The following is a 19,372-nucleotide window of genomic DNA, read 5'->3' on the forward strand; positions in this document are numbered from 1 at the left end:
TTTAGACTTTGTGTAACATCGGCAACAACAATAGTGTTTTTGTTCATTTTCATGAATAAGTTTGAATTGTTTTAACAGCATTGTTGGCTGTATGCGAAAAATGCAAAGAAAAACTTCTGTTTTTAGTACATTGTCGTCATGTACACGTACTCAATAATAATCGTTTTTAATTTTTGCTAGTTTACACAGCTACAGCATTTCAGGCGCCTAACAAAGGGGTTTCATTGTACAATCCGTGAAATGCGGTGATTACTGTGAAATACGGCATTTGCATGTGTATTACATGTTTAGACTTTGTGTAACATTGGCAATAAAGTGTTTTTATTCGTTTTTATGGGTCAGTGTGAATTGTTTGGACAACACTGTAGACTGCACGCGAAAAACGCAAAGAAAAACGTAAGGATTTGCAATTTGCTGCACTGTCTTAAACACTTACAGTATTAGAACAAATACTAAACAGCTTATTAATGACACCAAGTAGTGTTGCTGTCACGCCTGGTGGCGTGTTAATGTAATCTACAACAGTAGTGACTGAAGTGAATGTAAACAGGCACAATCAAAAACAACCCTGGATCTAAGCATTTAGACTCGCAATATAAATTCAGTCTTTCTTATAAATTCAGATTTTTGAAAAACACTTTGGAAAAGGAAATCGGGCCGAGTACCAAAACACACTTGTAGCCAATCAACAGTAAGGGGCGTGTCTACTTATCGACATCGTTGCCTGGGTTGCGTATGTGTGGGGCGGGTCTATCAAAAGAAGGTCTAGATTATATTGGGGTAGGCGCGTGTTTGTTTAGCAAATATCAACATTGGCTTTCAGAGATCATGCACCCCGCCTTTAACAAACATACAGTGAAAATCACTGACCTGAAAGAATCACGGTCAGCAAAGCGGCTGTTGTCATGAGTGTAGCACACCCGGTTGGCAGCCACATCCATTTGGGTGAAGGTGAACACGGGAACCCCCGGAGTTTGGACCATGTGCAGGTGTCCATGTTCAGGTGGAGTAGATACAGTATATATGAGCTCATCTGATGGACTTCCACTGTCTGTGGCCATCAGGATGTCAGTGGTCAGGATAACTCTCTCACCCTCCATCAAGGTCACAGGTTTGGTGATGAGAGCAATGTCGCCTGTGTGCAGCAAACAAGCAAAATGGGTTACAATAGATACTGTAATAAATGTTTATTTCTTATCTGAGTATAAAAAATTAGGTTTGTGTGTGCACATAAGCTTGTCCATGGTGACTTGGTTGCGGCAAAAGGACAATAATGGGATCTAGGACTACAGATGTTTGGCCTCAGCTGTGTTAATAATTCATGCTGGGCGTTTAAAGGTGTCCCACCCTGCGTGCCAGAACGTTCTCACCTCTCTTTCTACAGGATAAGTCAGAACAGAGCCAAGAGGACAGTGGCTGCCATCCTTCCATGTTCACCCAACTGGCAAAGTCATTTTGGCCATAGGGAGTGCCAGTGCTTTTAATTATGCATGTACAGATTTAAGATGTCAACAAAGTTGTTTTCCCTGGACTGGAATCGAGAGATAAACAAAAACAGCTATACTATCGCTCTATCAGTGGCGGATTTAGGTAAGGCCAATATGGGCAGCCACCCAAGGCGGCATTTAGCAGGGGGCCATGGGGTGCCTTTGTAAAAAACGGTCCCTGTGATTCAGCGACTGAATTACCTATGAGCCGCCCACTACCCCACAGCCAACTAAACTCACCTTTTTGAACAGTGCGAACAGAGATGAAGAAACTCTGTGCAGGTGTTTGGTTTTCCCCATCACTGAGAACAAAGTGAAACCTGTCGTGACCTTTGAAGCCGCTAAATGTAGTGTGAGTGTACCAGAGGCGATTCATCTCCACATCCTCTTGGGTGAAATTCTGACCTGGACTCAGATCAATCCATCCTGCTTCTGTCTGCAAGAGATCCCCCCAAAACATGCACCATTAAATGCACAAGACTGGCTCGTTCAAATAATAACATCAACACCATCCCCACCAACCATGAGTTGAAGAAGGCCAAATCTGGGACCTGCGTTGAGGATGAAGACAATCTGGTTGCTGGGAGTGTCGTGGTCCTCTGCCTCTAGCGCTACACTGGAGATGACTCTTTTCGCCAAGGCTTGAACATCAACACCTGCATTTCTGAGGACAAAGATTAAGATCCTTTGGACACTAAGGTACAGATGCCAAGCTTTTATGATACAAAGTAACCTGAATCCCAAATAAATACACAAACAGCCCATCTAATATTAAGAAATTCAAGCAAGACCGGCCTGTCATCATAATCCATGAGGAAACCTCAACAAGGAGGCAGGCTCCCGCCAAAAACACACATTACTTCTGGTGTTGTGGAGCTTACATGTACACCCAATGGAGGGAGTGAATACAAATCCTGCTGATCTTGGAGGGAAAGAGTGGAATAAAAACAAGCAATTTACTCAAAGATGTAACTTAATTCCCAGTTACTCCGTCAGAGACAGACAGATTCCCCAGCCACATGTGCGGCACACGTTGTGTTGACCCCCCCCCTTCCCCAAAACTCATCCAAGATCAGCCTTCCCTTCTGTTTTTGTCCAGTCTCTCCACCACTAAACTCCCCGCTTTCATTCGCCTTCCTGGCTCTGAATTTGTCCCAGGGCGTCCTTACTTTAGTAGCCGTGGCTTTTCATCATTGACTGGTATGATGCGGACGCACGCAGTCCCCTGGACTGTGTGCCCACCATCTGTCAGCTGTATGGTGAAAGAGTCCTTGAGGGTTTCTGTGTCATCGTGCATATACATGATCTTCATTCCTGTGGATCAACACAAGAAAGATTTGAAGACAGATTAAGTGATTCGGTGGTGATTTACATTTTAAAGCTGCTCAGAGGTGACCTTTGACTCCACTGGTTTTCACTAGTCTAGTATCCCTTTGTCAATGACCTAGTCACCTACGTTTCAAAGGCTCTTTATCACGCGCTAACAAGCAAAGCTCTGCAGTCACCAAGTACCACGTGCAGAGTGCCTTGTGTGCAGGGAGCAGTCGGAGCGACTTTGCAGATGAAGGAAAAGCACCACAGGCAATCTGTGACCTTTGTCTCTAGCAACATCTGTTCTGCAAGCCTGGATACTCACAGTGATAACAAACCATCGCCCTCTGGAAGGCACAGAAGGTAGACTGGGCCACAAAAGGTGGTAGTACGGGAACTGACCTTGTTGTAGCTCCTGTACAGTGAACGATTGAATCGCCAATGTTCGGTGTAGATCCTCGGGGCTCATGCTTTTGTAGCGACTCATCTCAAGCCCGTAAATGCCATTGAGCAGGGTCCCATGGGTAGGAGGAACCAGGACGGTCATGGTAAGAGTTTCTCCTGGGATATCAATGTCCACCGCGTTTAGAATATCCGGACTGAGGTCCTTCATCCCTCCTTCCATGACCTATTGAATAAAACTGTTTGTTTATTGGACAATTTTGTCATAATAGCAGTCAGCTAGTGTCCAACAAGTAAAGCATACTGAGAAGTTGCCAAGCAGCAGTGATGGGATTTCATCATTGGTAGGGTTGATGATGATGTAGAAGGGCAATGGTGCAGATCTCTGAATCCCATCACTGACACTAATGGTGAAGAAATCTGCGGTGGGTTCCACACCCTGGTGCACCGACTGGACATAGTTGATGAACCCTGAGCTGAGGTGTAGCTGGCTGAAAGAAACTTAATTCAAACAATATGACTTAGTGGACTAAATGGTCTTATAGTGAGAACAATTTACCAGGAACATTTTAAATATACAACTGACCCACTCGGAGTCCAGCGTTGCTCTTCTCAAATCCAGGGGATGGGAGAATGTTCTCCAAGAACCCATATTGTGGAGGGGTCACCAAATAAAACATGAGCTGGTCTGGATGGGTGTCAGGATCAGTGGCCTCCAACACCCCACCACACAAACATGCACTGGAACCTTCGTCTACCACAAACATACCACCTAAAAAAAAAACAAGAAGCATACTTATATTTTCCTCTCAAGTACACATCCTTATATTTTTCCTATTGTTCCTCTTATTTCAAGGCAGTTCCTGTGCCGCCCCACTAACGTGCTGCTCTCTCTCGGCTGTCTGCCAGCACGCTGCCACCTGGGTGTTGATAAAGCCATCATGCCTTTGCTTACTGGCATCTGCTACCATTTACTGCACAGATAAATAATGAATGCAGAATGAGGTTGTTTTTGGATAGAGGCTTGAAACAAGGGGAATTAATGACCAGCAGTCTGTAAAAAAAGTGATAAAGCACCCAGAGTGAAGTGCAGGAGCTTTCTTTCCGTAATGCTCTTAAGCCAGTCTGTCTTTATTCAATGCAAAATAATTAAATGACTATTTTATTTTGCAAATCTACACCGTGAGAATCCTAACTTTTTAGGGATAGGGATTTCCGAATTACGAGATTAGAATTGCATCTGAATGAGAAAAATAGACACAATGCGGGGTACGTCTCGTCTATTGTCTTTTCTTTCTTTGTCCATATAATCTCATAGGAATGTGTATCTTTTCTTGTGCTTTAGCACATGTGCACTGCTCTCCGTCTATAATCCCAACCAGATGTGTGTACATCTACTGGCCTGCATGCACCCACAACAAGCATGCTGGTGGGCTTCATCAGTACCTTCGCTTATTGGTCACTGTTCTGCATTGATAACGGCAAAGTTTAATGTAAATCCTGGAGTTTACAGTTAAATCCCTCATTTTGGCCGAAACCTTTTCTTTACCATTTCTCTAAACGTATGTTCCCTTGAATGTGAAAGATGGCGATTTAGCAAATCCGTTCACCAAGCTGTGGTCTGTCACCTGCGTGCCGTGTAAAATGACTTGATTTACATGGATTGTCATGAAGATGAATTAATTACGCCTTGGCCAAGCGTCCTGGCAATTAGATTGAGATTAGTGAGCGGTTGTTTAATCCACTCAGTCTCTCAATGCATGAAAACTGACTTTTCTGTCCAAATACTAACAGATTTGTTTCTCTAGAGAACTTGTAGGTTATGTTTACCCAGTGTTATAGTTGGAATCTGATTGTTGACGGGCACCACCGTGATGTTCAGATCATAGACCGGAAGTGTGCCATGCAGGGGGACTGGTGGAGGTAAGGCGTCCTCTTGGCAACAGCCATCTGTTATTCCGGCCTCTCCATCGGATACTATGAGCGTGATGGTGTCTGATACAGGATCTGGTCCAATCTCACCACCTATTGGATCCAGTGAAGCACAGTAAATACTGACAACATTACACAATCATATTTAATTATTTGGCTAGATGAAACAGATCGATAATACGAATATGACTTTCTATCTTCTTCATAACACAAAAGAAGCTATTTTGAAAAAGGTTTGTAACCAAACCTCCTTAACGGCTCTCATTGACTTCCAATGTATGGACACAAAACCACTGAGACATTATTCAAATTTTGCAAAAGAATGTCATACAGGGTTTCTTTCTTTATTCATGGCAAGAACCTGTTAATCCATACACAAATTGATCCAAACAGTTTTGGGCTATTTGGTATCTCCAATTCACCTAATTTGCATGTTTTGGGCCTGTGGGAGGAAACCAGAGTAAACCCATGGTGACACAGGTAGAACATGCAAACTCCACACAGAAAATCCACCTGACCTAGCCGGGGCTCGAACCAGGGACCTTCTTGCTGTGAGGCAACAGTGCTACCCCCTGTGCCGCCCAGTGGCATGTTTACCATTTTGGGGGCCCTATGCAAAGTCCAAGAACCAAGGCCCCCCATGCCCCAGCATTGCCCAAGGTTTTTCAATTGAATTGCACAACAATAATATTCAGTATATAGAATTAAGTGAGATATATATATAAACCGGGTTTATTTTGTTTTACACTGCTTAAAATAACACTAAATTGTTACAGTTTGGTATGACAAAAATTCTTGGTTTAAAAAAAATGTTTCGCACCCCTGTCAGATATATCTTTTGCTTGCAAATGTCTTATAGAATGTATTTAAAACAATGTGATTAATACTGCAACTTCAGTGTCTGACATCTTACTAAAAAAACTAAATGAGGAAAAAGAGAAAGCATTAGATTATGATTCAGACTGATCTAACAAACTGAACTAACAAACACCAGCAAACAACATTGTAAGTTGGTTATTGCTTGAATTTATGGATGGGAATCACACAACTCTAATGTTCATATTGCAAAAACAAACTTACTGTGTGATACAACAAGCATATAGACTAGAAATACACTAAAGATGAGATTTTAATGACAATGATGAGATACAGAATATGATTTATTGTATGATTTATTGTATTGTATTATATGAGTATTTTAGACATGATTTAAACCCCTGCGTGGTGTCTTTATCATGATGTTTATACCTGTACGAGCGTGGAACAAAAGATGCGTGTCACTGATCAAACCAAGCCACCAATCACAGGTGTGAAGCCCAAAGTCTTTAAAGTAAACTTGACCATCGAGTGAATGTTGTTCAGTTACGAGAGCATAGAGAGAGTCGAGCGAGCGCTCATTCCAGCACTTGTGTGGCTGCTTTTGTGCGCTGGGCAGAGGTGCGCTGTCCGATAGAGTTCGCTTATGAAGTAGCATGTGCCCTCGCGAGGATGCGCGCATATATTATTCTGCGTGCATACTTGCACATCTCTCGCTCGCGCATGCTTTATTCGTGCATTAGATTTGGGTCTGAATAAACGTAACATACTTTCGCACACCTTGTGGCCAGTAGCGGGTCCCCCAAGCCCGAGAGGCCCTATGCAATTGCGTGGTTTGCGTGGTGGGTAAACACGCCACTGGTGCCGCCCCATACAGGTATTAAACATCATGCCTGAAGTGAATAAACGATGGCAGAATATTTATTTTTAGTTGAGCTATCCCTTTAATAACCTGAGGCTTGTAACCCGAAGGTCGTCGGTTTGAGTCTCACAGCCGGTGGATGGCGACTGTGGTGCACCTTAACCCCAGCTGCCCTCCTGGTGCTGCAGTTATAGCTACTCACTGCTCTGGGTGTGTGCGTGGGTTCACTACTCACTGGGATAGGTTAAATGCAGGGGTCACATTTTGAGTAAGGGTTATATGCAGTTTTTTGTTTTAGGGCCTTTTATGCCTTTATTTGGATAGTATTGTAGCAGAGAGTAGACAGGAAAGTGTTGGGTGGAGACAGGGGAGCAGGATCGGCAAATGACCGCAGAGACGCGAATCGAACTCGGGTCGCCGTGAGCGCGCTGGGGCTATATGTCGACGCACAAACCATGGGGCTATCGCCGCCGACATACTCAGAGTTTTTACAGTTTTTGGATCAGTGAATGCTTTAGTGTTTTATAAGCTTGGTAGGTAAGAACGCCACCTAGTGGATAATAGCGGAATGAATGGATTGCCGTAAAAACTCATCATTCGCAGGGAAGCGTTTTCTCTTAAAGGTGCTCTAAGCGAATTCCCGCGTTTTAGACCATAAAACATTTTTTGTTACATACAGCAAACATCTCCTCACTATCTGCTTGCTGCCTGTCCGCCGATCAAATTGTAAAAAAATGCGATCTCTGTAGACAGCCCAGCCTCCACAAACCGCAATAAAAACACAGTGGCCAAACCTAGCACCACGAAACATAACAAAGTGTTCTAGCCAATAAACGACATGAAGGATTTGGGGGTGAAAGTTGGGCGTGTTCACGAAAGCACGGAAGGGAGGGGGAGGAGTTAGCTATGCTCCGTTTGTTTGAAAATAGTTCAAACGTCAACAAAAAGTGACGTCTCATAGATTCGCTAAGAGCGCCTTTAATTGACCAGATAACTTGTAAATGATGGGGAAAGAGTTAAAGGAACAGTATGTAGGATTGTGGCCAAAACTGGTATTGCAATCACAAAACTTGTGGCTAAAACTGGTACTGCAATCACACAACTGGTGGCCAATACACAAAATGACAACATAAACATCAGTTGAGGGCTGCAACTCCACTTTTTAAATGACAATATCCCGGCCAGACCACTGTTGTGATATAAGTATTTGAAATGAAAATTATTTCTTAATGTCTAGTGACATATCAGGGCCATTTTATAATTAATTGATATAAATTTCTTACATACTGTTCCTTTAATAAAAAATACGGTTCACTTTACAGTTTGCAATTTATGTCTTAAACATCATGGGGGGTTTCCCGGACAGGGATTAGACTGGTCCTAGACTAAAATAAATCGTAAACGCTGTCCAAACTGAAAACATCTTGCAGTGACATATCTTAAAATACAACAGTGCCCTTTGTTTAGCCTCAAAATGCACTCCAGTAATGTTTTAGTAAGGTATGTTTGTTAAAACTAGTTATAATTCCTAATTTAACTAAGGCCTAGTCCTGGTTTAAAATAATCCCTGTCCAAGAAAACCACCTCCAATTTATACAACGTAATATTATAAATTAGCATGAACCTGTGTGCAGGTAGAAGATGAGTCCATTGATCACATCCAGCTGAGAGAACTTATCCACCATGACTCCATTTCTCTGCAGAACCCCATGTGCAGGTGTCCTGGCAAGCATGTATGTTAGTCGAGTATCATCACTGTCGTCATCTGTAGCAGAGATGTATTCAACTGTAATCTGGACACGACCGCCTTCTTTGCAAGACAGTTCAGCCCTCAAGTCTGAACCTAACTTTGGAGGTTCGTCGTTCACAGGTAGGATCTAAATATAAAACCCATGTGAATAAAGCACGTTTTTAAATTAATCGTGCATTTTAAACGTATAGTTCACCCTATGATGAAAATTAGCTCATATGCCAAACACAGTCAGAGTTATGTTAAATAATATACTGATTCTTTTCAGCTTTATAATATTGGATAGTGCCCCATTTTTAAAGCTACAGACAGGGCTGGCCTGTCCAACAGGCAATACAGGGGATTGCCTGGGGCCCCGTGACAACATAAGGACCCTCCATGCATAAAAAATTATTTTGTTATTGCACAAATCTTATTGACGTGATCAGCTAGCATTACGCGTGCATGCACAGGGACCTTATTGATTAAAATAGGGATCACAAAGACAGTAGATGAAAAACAGGGATTGAACAACAGGATAAATTCCCCACACAACAATACAGTAAAAGGATAATAAATACAAAACCTTAGTATATGTAATGAACAATAAATACTCATGAACATGCGTATAGCCATAAAGTTTGAAATATAAATACAAAAACCCATCACTTTGCTTTAGAATACATTTGATAACATTGTGGATTATTTTTTGATAAATAGATGATCTTTAAAAATGGGGCACTATCCAATGCCATTATAAAGCTGAAAAGAGCAAGGACATGATTTAATTCCTGTGTTTACCTGAAAGAAGAAAGTCATATACACAATATACACCTAGGGTGAGTAAAATATGGGCTAATTTTCATTTTTGGATAACCTATTCCTTTAAACTAAAAATATATATATTTAAGGGGATGCACTAAGGTATAAATTTAATGTCTCTTAGTTTCTTTGTTTGATTTAATTAACAAAGGAACTAAAAAGATACCTGAATGAAAAGCTCTCCATTTGCAGAGTTGATTCCATCTGTGATCGTAAGTCCGATGCTGTCCTTAAGGGTTTCAGAGTCATCATGAATGTATCTGTCATCATAGACATGGTAGTGCAATTCTCAGTAGATCATAATGACCTGGATTGATCTTTTTCACATTTTCTAGGTTGATAGAAGTACCGGAGACCCAATTATAGCACTTAAACATGGAAAAAGTCAAATTTTCATGATATGTCCCCTTTAATTTGTATGATAACGATTGAAAATTTACTATTCTGATTTATTTAGCTAAAAAGTGAATTTGGTTACTTTGGTCCACATCGCAGGCTCAATCTCTAAAAATGTGGTTATTGCAGATAGCTATATGGGTACCTCTTAAAAATAAACAACAAAAATGTAACAAATGCTGGCTCATTTGGTCTCTTATGTGGTATTTCATAAAAGAACGCCCTTTAGCATGTATACAGAATTTCTTTTAATGAATTTTGGATGTACTTGTCTATTTTATTTCATCGATCAACCTTAGCAGGGTATGATCCAACAACAATTTGGTTACCAGCAAAGATCTTTAAAGGGATAGTCCACCAAAACATGAAATTTCCTTCCATCATATACTCAACCTAAAGTTGTTTACAACTGCTGAACACAAATGAAGACATTTTAAAAAATAAAGATCTGAGGCACCATTGACTTCCATATTATTACTTTTTCCTACTATGGAAGTTATTGGTGCCCCAAATCTGTTCGGTTAAATTTAAAAAAAAAATCTTCATTTGTGTTCAGCAAAACAAAAAGTGTATGCAAGTTTGGAACAACTTGAGGGTGAGTAAATTTTTATTTTTGAGTGAATTATCTCTTTAACCGTACACCACATGATGAATACTATATGAATGATCTCCAGCTGTAGTTTGCCCTGTCCTACCTGACCCTCAATGCTTTAAGATCCTGCAATCTGAAGCTGTCTCCTTCTAGCAGCGTCGTGCCCTGCAGTTCTAGTCGTCCATGCTGTGGCCGAGTCTTCATGTGAACCCTGAGCTGATCTTCTGAGCTATCCACATCCTGCACCAACAAGTGTTCCTCCATCAGGAAACTGCCACCACCTTCCTCTACCCTCAGCAAGTTAGTGAACATCTGTGAGTTTGAGATATAGATACAGTCAGTTATTCATCCTTTGCGGCCGGTGACTTCTTTTTTTGAGGGCGCACGATGCGAAGTTTGTCACAACATGTATGTAGCCTGTCGTGTGTGGTTCGTAATTTCAAAATTTGTGCATCCTGTGTCTTGTCAAAATAAGTGCATGCTGCAGATGCGTCTAAAAGATTTATGATAAAAGAAACGCTCGCGTTTGCCAGATACTTGCATAATCTCATGCGTAAGTGCTAAGGGAGTGTCTTGCGTGTATTTTGTGAACGTGAGCGTCTCTTTTATCATAAATGGTTTTGACGCGTGTGCAGTAGGCACTTATTTTGACAAAACACGTGATGCACATGGTTCACATGACGCAACAAACACATATTTTGAAAACACGAGCAACACACATGGCACTCTGAACACTTATTTTGAATTTGCGCCCCTCGGAAGAGCAGTAACGAGCCGCCACTGTTATTCAAAGATACCAGTATCTTTTCATAAGTTGTTTTCCATCTGTACCCACTTTGCTCTCTGTTATGTAACAAAATACTCATACACATAAAAATAAACTGAAATGTAAACTGAAAAACTCACTTCTGGAGCTTGGTTGTCGACAGGTGTTACTGTGATGTTGAAGGTGAGCCCAGAGAGAGCGCCGCCCTGCTGGTCACTTACAGTAAATACAAACTGCACGAAGAGCGGGTGAGGACCAATATCTTCTAATGGAGGCATGTATCCAACTTTGTGATGGTTGACTGCATGCTGGGGAAGACAGTGGAGATAGCATCTTACTAAATCTATCCTCTTATTTCTGAGCATTTATTTATTTACATGCATGTTTCAGACCTGGGTGAATGACTTGAGCACTGGAACCATTGCGTCTTTTTTCATAGAGTTTGTGCTGTCAGTATAAAACAGTCTGCCTGCATCTGATAGTCTAGAGGAATTTATAATAAAACAAAAAGTGAACATATGCCTCTATAAAGTAAATGACACTGGAATAAAAACATAGATTGGCAAAGTGGCGGCTTGTGACTGCTCATTCGAGGGGCGCAAATTCAAAATATGTGTTCAGAGTGTCTTGTATACATACTGGGAACCAGGGATGTGCAGCAGAGTCAGTATTTGTATCTGTATTTGTATCTGTAACAATCTCAAAATTATTTGTATCCGTAGTTGTATTCGGATGGAACCGGAAGTGGGCGTGTCTTAAACCGGAAGTTTGTCATATTACATGAAAATGGCATTTTAAATGATTTTTTGCTTTATTATAATTATAACTTAAATAACTGTAAATATTTATTAAAAATAATTTTTTAATCAAAAAGACAAATAACTTGATTCTCATTAATAATAGGCATGGAAAACAAACTTCTCATTTTCAAAGCCTCATACAGCTTGTGCCTATGTGCGTTGAACTTGAGAGCATGTTGACTCTACATCACCTTTAAGCATTTATTGTGTCTTTCAGCACAGTTACATGTGTGACCCATTCTGCATAACTGAGTGGGAGGTTTTCAGAAAAAATAAGTAACCTACATTAATCCCTCGTCTAGCGATTCAAATGCTATATTAATTAAACATCTAATACGTTTTCTGAGAGTGAAATTATTAATACTAAGATGCGTGTCATGTCTGACATCTTGGTTTCGGTTTAAAAACATGCAGGAATTTGAAAATAAAATGCAGGACTTGCTTGATGTTTAAAGAGTTATTAGGAGAGATAAATTCGGGACTGATTTATGTTAAAAAGCTATTAAAATCGACAAGACTCGCGCTGACCGACAGATCCGAAACGCAACGCACAAACACGCAAGTACGTGCACTGACAGAATATTTCAAAAACAAAGGTTTTGACAAGAATTTATGAAAGCATAATAATCATTACAACAACTTGGTGAGCATATTAACTATGTCCATAGCCTACAGCGTTTGCGCGAACAGAACGAATTGTTTAGAAAAACTTTAATCTAAATTAATAAATAATCAGATATTCGTTTAAAATGTCAAATAACAGTATGCTCTATTATTTAAAAGTCAGTTTTGGCTTAGTTCAAAACAAGCAACATGATTTTAAACAAAAAGGTAATTAGAAAGATTTACTTCAAATGTTTCAGTTGTTATTTACTTAGCCTACTTTATCTTTATGTTTATTGCAATTCATGTCATAATAATCTTCAGTTTAAATTTAGCTTTTAAAATGTTGATTTTTCATATTTTTATCTATTTACTTATTTATTTTATATTGACTTAGATTGACAATGAAGCTTGCTTTAACTTGATGTAATTAAAAGAACATCTGTGACCGAAGTCACACGGAGACACGGACCCAGCTAGAAATAAAAAGTTCTAAGAACGTTCCGTGAAAGTTCCCGAATGTTCCCAAAAACATTCTGCCAACGTTAAAAGCGGCCAGTTTTTTTTAAGTTCTAGGAACGTTTCTGTTGTCTGAACGTTAGAGTAATGTTACATTTTACCATTTTTAAACGTTATGACAATGTCATGTTTTAATGTTCAAACAATGTTTAAAACAACAGCTGTTTATTATATTGACTTGTTTAATTGTTATGTAAATGATATAGAAACATTGCATTTTATTATTTTAGAAAACATTATTTCTGAATGTTCAGTAAATATATTGCTGTAGAAAACTCAATTCACTTACTAGGTTTAGATGTTGATGTTTGTTTCATTTTAAGTCACCCTTATTGTGATTAGTGTTTGTTTTAGTTGGTATCTTGACACTTGACTTTTTGCTTGCTAGTTTTTTTCTGGTTGTGTTAACTTTGTGTTAATGCACCACATTTGTTATGAACATGCAAAGTTAATAGTGTTATTCTGCGGTTGTTGGTACATAATGGTAAAGATCATCACCTAATTCATTTACTAATCAAAACTTTATTTTCTGTCAAAAATGTAAATGAGATTCAGTGCTTTCACAGCAGTTTGTCATTAAGGAGTTTTAGAAACTTTGGACAAAAAATATCTGCTGTATAGTTGGGATGCCCAAACATCAAGAATCAGACTATGAATCTCAATCATGGTGACAATTAAATGAAAAACTTCATGCTGCAATGCATGCTGGGTATTAACAAATTACAAATCTCATTCAGGACTCCCAGCATGCACTGCAGCATGGATAAATAAGGATTTTTTTAACAATTTTAATTGTCACCATGGTTGAGATTCATAGTCTGATTCTTGATGTTTGGGCATCCCAACTATACAGCGGATATTTTTTGTCCAAAGTTTCTAAAACTCCTTAATGACAAACTGCTGTGAAAGAGTTGGATCTAATATACATTATTGGCAGAAAATAAACTTTTGATTAGTAAATGAATTAGGTGATGATCTTTACCATTATGTACCAAACACCACAGAATTACACTACAAACTTTACATGTTCATAACAAATGTGGTGTAGTAACACAAAGTTAACACAACCAGGGGTGAAACTAGCAAGCAAAAGTCAAGGGTCAAGAGACCAACTAAAACAAACACGAATCACAATAAGGGTGACTTAAAATGAAACAAAACATCAACATCTAAACCTAGGAAGTGAATTGAGTTTTCTACAGCAATATATTTACTGAACATTCAGAAATAATGTTTTCTAAAATAATAAAATGCAATGTTTCTATATCATTTACATAACAATCAAACAAGTCAATATAATAAACAGCTGTTGTTTTGAGCATTGTGTGAACGTTGAAACATGACATTGTCATGATGTTTAAAAATGGTAAAATGTAACATTACTCTAACGTTCGGACAACCCAGAAACGTTCTTAGAACTTAAAAAAAACTGGCCACTTTTAACGTTGGCAGAATGTTTTTGGGAACATTGGGAACTTTCAGGGAACGTTCTTAGAACTTTTTATTTCTAGCTGGGGAGTTATTAACGAATATTTTATTATCAGAGTGCAGCATTTTATCAAGGTTTTCTGGTCTTGCGTAATTAAATCAAATCAAATAAACTAAAAGAGTCATTTTTTTACAGTTGGGTTAAAAGAATTTTGATATTAGCAGTGTTTTTAAACTAATTCCAAAACAGCTGAGGTTTCTAAATAAGGGACGCGCAGAAAATGTCATTCATGTCATTTTATAGATTGCACTCATTCACTTCACACACGTATTATACGTGCTTTAAGGGGTTTATAATTTAGCGCTGTTCCAGTAAACACATGATTATGTCTGGCCGAATATTTTTTCTATTATTCGGATGAATTCGTTATTCGTTTTGAAGCCATTATCCGTGCCCTTCCGAATAACGTATTCGGCTTCGGGCACATCCCTACTGGGAACTATATTCTCAGAAGACGAAGCACTGCTACTTGGCGAAGTGATTTGCTCGACTCTGACCGAACTCTCTGCTCCTCACCAGGGGCTTCACGGGTGCTGCGACCAAATCACTCCGCCCAAGTAGCAGTGCTTCGCCTTCGGAGAATATGTATGTATACGGTTAAAAGATGGCTGTGTCTCATATCACCTTGTTATTTGTACATGGTGTGACTATCCAAACCACAACACATAAATAGGAAAATGTTCGCGTTATTTTGTCAATTATTGGGAGCAGTTTGCTAGCTGGAGCCATTCACTTCCAGTCTTTGTGCTAAGCTAAGCTAGCAGGGGCTGTGTCAGACCGAGTTTCCCCCTGCTTTCTCCCTTTCCCCCGTGATTTTGTCTATATCCCGAATATAAGACGACCCCTCATTTTTCAGTCTATTTTTAGAACAAAAACCTTGTCTTAAATTCGGGTATATACGGTAGTTTTTGCTTCAGTTTTTTATAAATTGTGTAAGCGGGCCATCTAGTGGATAATAGCGGAATTACACACCACCATAAAAACTCATCAGAAATGCGTCATTGGAAGGAAAATGTTTTCTCATAATTGACGAGATAACTTATCAATGGCGGGGAAAGAGTTAACTAGAACTTGAATCTTGGCCTAACAAGCACAATGTTCTATACATTTGTGACATGAATGGTGTCATACTGAGAATAAACTTATACTCTACCTGGTGTTTCCTGGACTGAAACAGGGACGAGTGATCACATACATAAGGTCGGTATCTGGACTCTCTGTGTCTCTGAAGTGCAGTTGACTCTGAGTGATGTAAACAACCTCCGTTTCTTTTACAGTGATGGAGCGAACTGTTCCTGCAACTTCCACGGGCAACTCGTCCTTCACCGGAAACACGTGGATCACCACTGTCTATAGACGTAGGTGCACAGAGTTTAATATTTGAGGTTAGTACGAAAACAGTTTTTCCTATAAAGGTCTAAAGATGGTGGAACCTTTTAAAGAGACCTATGAGACACGAGAGACAAACTTACGTGTTTGTCTGAAAGATTTGGAGGCTGATGGGCATCTGACAAGATGAAATCAAATGAGTCTTCAAACACTTCTTCCCCTAAATGCTTGTAGTAGACGAGTCCCTGAAACAAGTCCCTCTGCAAGAAACTCTTCACTGGGACACCTGGTTGACGTAACAAGATCTAACATTAGTTATCGTCGTTTGAGTCATATGGATTGGCAGAAAAAATAATAATCTTGACCTGGCTCATGACGAGACGTTTTTTTAACAAGCTGTCCGGCTCTGGGAAAAGTAATCAGCTGATACTGAATATAGTCGTCGCTTGAATCCAAGTCTGAGGCCATTAGCATGTACTCCTCCACCCGAACAGAACCTCCCTCTTGGACCTCAAATGCCACATTATTGATAAGAAACGGAGGAGTGTCGTCTTTTGGTAAAACGTAGATGGGGAATTTGTGTCTGATGCTGTGGCGGCCATCTGTGATGCGGAAGACGATGTAATCCCTGGTGGTGTCGCTGTCAGAGTGATGATAAACCACAACACCTTGTCTGAGATCCTTCACCTTAAACATAAAACCTTTGCCACCTTAAAATAAATGAGAATGGGGATTAGTTAAAGACCATCTTTAACTCATTTGCCGCAAGCCTTTTTTTGAAAAGTTGCCCGCCAGCATTTTTTGTGATTTTCATAAAGTTTCCAAAAATAAAAACTTCCAGAAAAATGTTCTTCTAAAAATATATAAACATACAAATACATTGAATAAAAAAAACAGACCCTCTGGTTTCAAACAAACAACCAAACAAACAAACAAAACGGGGAAAAACGTTTCATCCTATCTATATTTTTTTCTCTGCTTATAAATTTTTAAATATGGGTATTTTTCTTCAAACAAATTTTTTTTAGCAAAAAAGCTGAAATAATTGCATTTCTGTAAAGGAATTTTGTTACAGATCAGATCCAGAACGATTACCAAAACAAAAATGCAGTGTAAAAATTAATAAATATTTTTTTGCTTCAGTTTTTTAAATAAATTAGGGAAGTACGCCATCTAGTGGATAATTGTGTATTACCGTGGGTTCACACCAGCCGCGTTTGAGGCGTCAAAATCGCGTCTACCGCATCTAGTTTGCTGCTTGAACATTTTGGGCCCAATCTTGCACCCAGCGCAATTGACTTTGTATCATTCGTATTTTGCACCGGCGCACAGCGGGTTTTTCCCTCCACAGACGCACGCCGGCAAACTAGGGAATGAACTTGCGCTCCCTGGGTGGTTCCAGCGCAAACCATCCCTGATGCTATTTTGCAGTTTCAAAAAACAATTGCGCCACTGACCAAAAAAAAACTAGTCTAAAGTCAGTGGCGCGTTGCGCGTGGTTCATTATGCTGTTTTAAGGGCGCATGCTTGACCATAACGTGCACAACGCGCACACACTTTGCTTATCTAATCTACACAGATGCAACAGTTATTTTTGCAAATCATAAATTGTTACAATAAAAAATATTAACACATGAGATAAGGGAAATCATTGTGTTGAGCATTGTGGTGATAGTTTTTTTTATTGTGTGGCTGCGTTAAAAAATTCTCATGCAAATAATGATTAAAATATTTTCATAAGTTTTTGTGTGGGTGTATTACATTTATTTTATGTAAATAATAATTAAAATGTTTTCATAAGATACCTTAATGTATATGAACTTGATTTGTAAGTGTTCTTTGGGGTTGGACCTTGCTTGTGTTTCTTGGGTCCGATTTCAAAGCCCCCAAACCCTTTCAGCGGTGAGGGTGGACGCAGCGATGTCCTCTGCTGGCATCAGGTCATGTGTAGAGGCAGATCCACCTCCCGTTACACGGCGTGCCCGATTTATGCTGGCAAGCTTGGGATTCCCCCGTCTCCTGACATCATTGAAGCGATTGGCGCAACGTCCTGGGGATGCCAGCTGATGAGACAATTGTGGCTATTTCCTCTCACGCCTGTTTAACCGACGCTGATTTGGGCGGATTTCTCCTATCCCCATACAAAACAACTTCTCTGTCTTTGACTGCTCTTACAAGAACGTGGGTCTCCTCGGCTGTGAACCGCTCCTGGCGTGCGCCTGGTAAATCCGTCATAATAATAGCAACCCGCCATGGAACTTGCGCCCTTGCGTTTAAAGGGAATGTTGGATGACGTTCTGATTGGTTTATTTGACGTTACGCCCAAACCACACCTATGAATAATGAACCTACTTCAGACCAACCCCTTATTGATTTGCGCCTGGCGCAAGAGTTATTTCTCCCGCCGGGAAAATAGCAAGAGCGCCCAGGATCCGCCCACAAAGTCACTTGCGCTTTGCGCTTCGCACTTGCGTTTCAGATCGTTGAAATAGGGCCCTTTGAGTGTAATCGCTTAATTCGCGCGTGAAATTCTAGTTATTGAGACATTCACGCGGAAATTCGCGTCTATGGAGGGCCTTACATAGACTTCTGCGACTCCGCTTGCTTCCTGTAATCACGTCACTACTAGAGCAAACTCCTGATTAGTTAACGCGGCGCGTTTTACCGCCAAAGTTCAAATCTTATAACTCGCGCGTTTGCCGCGACAACGCTCAATTCACGCCATTCGCGCAAACTAGACGTGCGAATGAGGCGGAATTTCGTCTACCGCGCAGCGCTTAACGCCTCATTCGCGCCGCGAGACCTCCAGACACGCGTCAACACATCTTTAACATTGAAATCACTCGCGCTTGACGCCTCTACCGCGGCTGGTGTGAATGCAGCATTACAGATAACCCTGAAACCTCATCAGTAACACTTTTTTAATGCAAATGTTTTCTCTTAAATGACGGGGAAAGAGTTAAAGTGCACCTAGTAACTTTTTATCCCCATTAAACCAAAGCAGTCTCATTAGACATGCTGTTTTCATTCTCTTTTCAATGTGATGTCACATTGATAGAGCCCCGCCCACAGCCACTGACTGACATTGCAGACTGATATTACAGGTCAAGAAGAAGGTTCTTATTTCCAGTTCAGGTTAGGACAAGGATTTCATTCACGATTATCTATATCATTCGCAATATGGTTTGGCTGGACATGAAGTAAATAATAAGTTGTTTGTATTTCGCCTGCGGACACACACTGACTTCTGCAGAAAAAATGAAAAGAAAAATGGCGTCCTTCCCAGGCGATGGCTGCTGCTCACTGTAAAACTGACTTTCTCCTGCTTGCCAGGTGGACAGAAGAGCAAGGTCACCAGACAGATTGAATGATGACTGGTTTCACAGCAAACCTAATTAGCAACTTTATCACGGGGAAAAGGGGCCACTAGTGCAATGCCGAAACAACTAAATAATTGCGCCCAAAAATAGCTGTGGGCATCAGACCCGAAAAATAAAACAAGTTCCATGTGGATGTT

General features: G+C 40.2%; 1 protein-coding gene and 1 long non-coding RNA gene across 9 annotated transcripts in view; one reads left to right on the forward strand and one right to left on the reverse strand.

Annotated features, from left to right (window-relative positions):
• Positions 1-19,372, reverse strand: part of frem1b (Fras1 related extracellular matrix 1b) — a 136,768-nt gene that overhangs the window by 72,764 nt on the left and 44,632 nt on the right. For all 4 annotated transcript variants that reach the window (XM_073862231.1, XM_073862232.1, XM_073862233.1 and 1 more), the window contains 16 exons: positions 16,221-16,565; positions 15,999-16,141; positions 15,680-15,876; positions 11,508-11,598; positions 11,256-11,423; positions 10,453-10,661; positions 9,528-9,621; positions 8,435-8,687; positions 5,031-5,225; positions 3,787-3,972; positions 3,505-3,701; positions 3,201-3,426; positions 2,657-2,801; positions 2,010-2,151; positions 1,728-1,923; positions 871-1,135 (listed from right to left, as the gene is read on the reverse strand). In XM_073862231.1, coding sequence (XP_073718332.1) covers positions 871-1,135; positions 1,728-1,923; positions 2,010-2,151; positions 2,657-2,801; positions 3,201-3,426; positions 3,505-3,701; positions 3,787-3,972; positions 5,031-5,225; positions 8,435-8,687; positions 9,528-9,621; positions 10,453-10,661; positions 11,256-11,423; positions 11,508-11,598; positions 15,680-15,876; positions 15,999-16,141; positions 16,221-16,565 — 3,052 coding nt within the window. The remainder of the gene's footprint in view (positions 1-870; positions 1,136-1,727; positions 1,924-2,009; positions 2,152-2,656; positions 2,802-3,200; positions 3,427-3,504; positions 3,702-3,786; positions 3,973-5,030; positions 5,226-8,434; positions 8,688-9,527; positions 9,622-10,452; positions 10,662-11,255; positions 11,424-11,507; positions 11,599-15,679; positions 15,877-15,998; positions 16,142-16,220; positions 16,566-19,372) is intronic.
• The window catches only part of LOC129453999 (uncharacterized), a 41,138-nt gene that overhangs the window by 4,431 nt on the left and 17,335 nt on the right, over positions 1-19,372 (forward strand). Inside the window, exons 2-5 of one of the 5 annotated variants that reach the window (XR_012366083.1) lie at positions 8,445-8,680; positions 10,503-10,663; positions 11,279-11,363; positions 15,804-15,884. This is a non-coding gene — a long non-coding RNA (uncharacterized lncRNA). Of the gene's footprint in view, positions 1-8,444; positions 8,681-10,502; positions 10,664-11,278; positions 11,364-15,803; positions 15,912-19,372 lie in introns of all 5 variants that reach the window. The other 4 variants (XR_012366082.1, XR_012366081.1, XR_012366084.1 and 1 more) reach the window with 4 other exon arrangements.

This window comes from Misgurnus anguillicaudatus, chromosome 23, assembly GCF_027580225.2.
Source record: "Misgurnus anguillicaudatus chromosome 23, ASM2758022v2, whole genome shotgun sequence".
NCBI classification, from domain to species: Eukaryota; Metazoa; Chordata; class Actinopteri; order Cypriniformes; family Cobitidae; genus Misgurnus; species Misgurnus anguillicaudatus.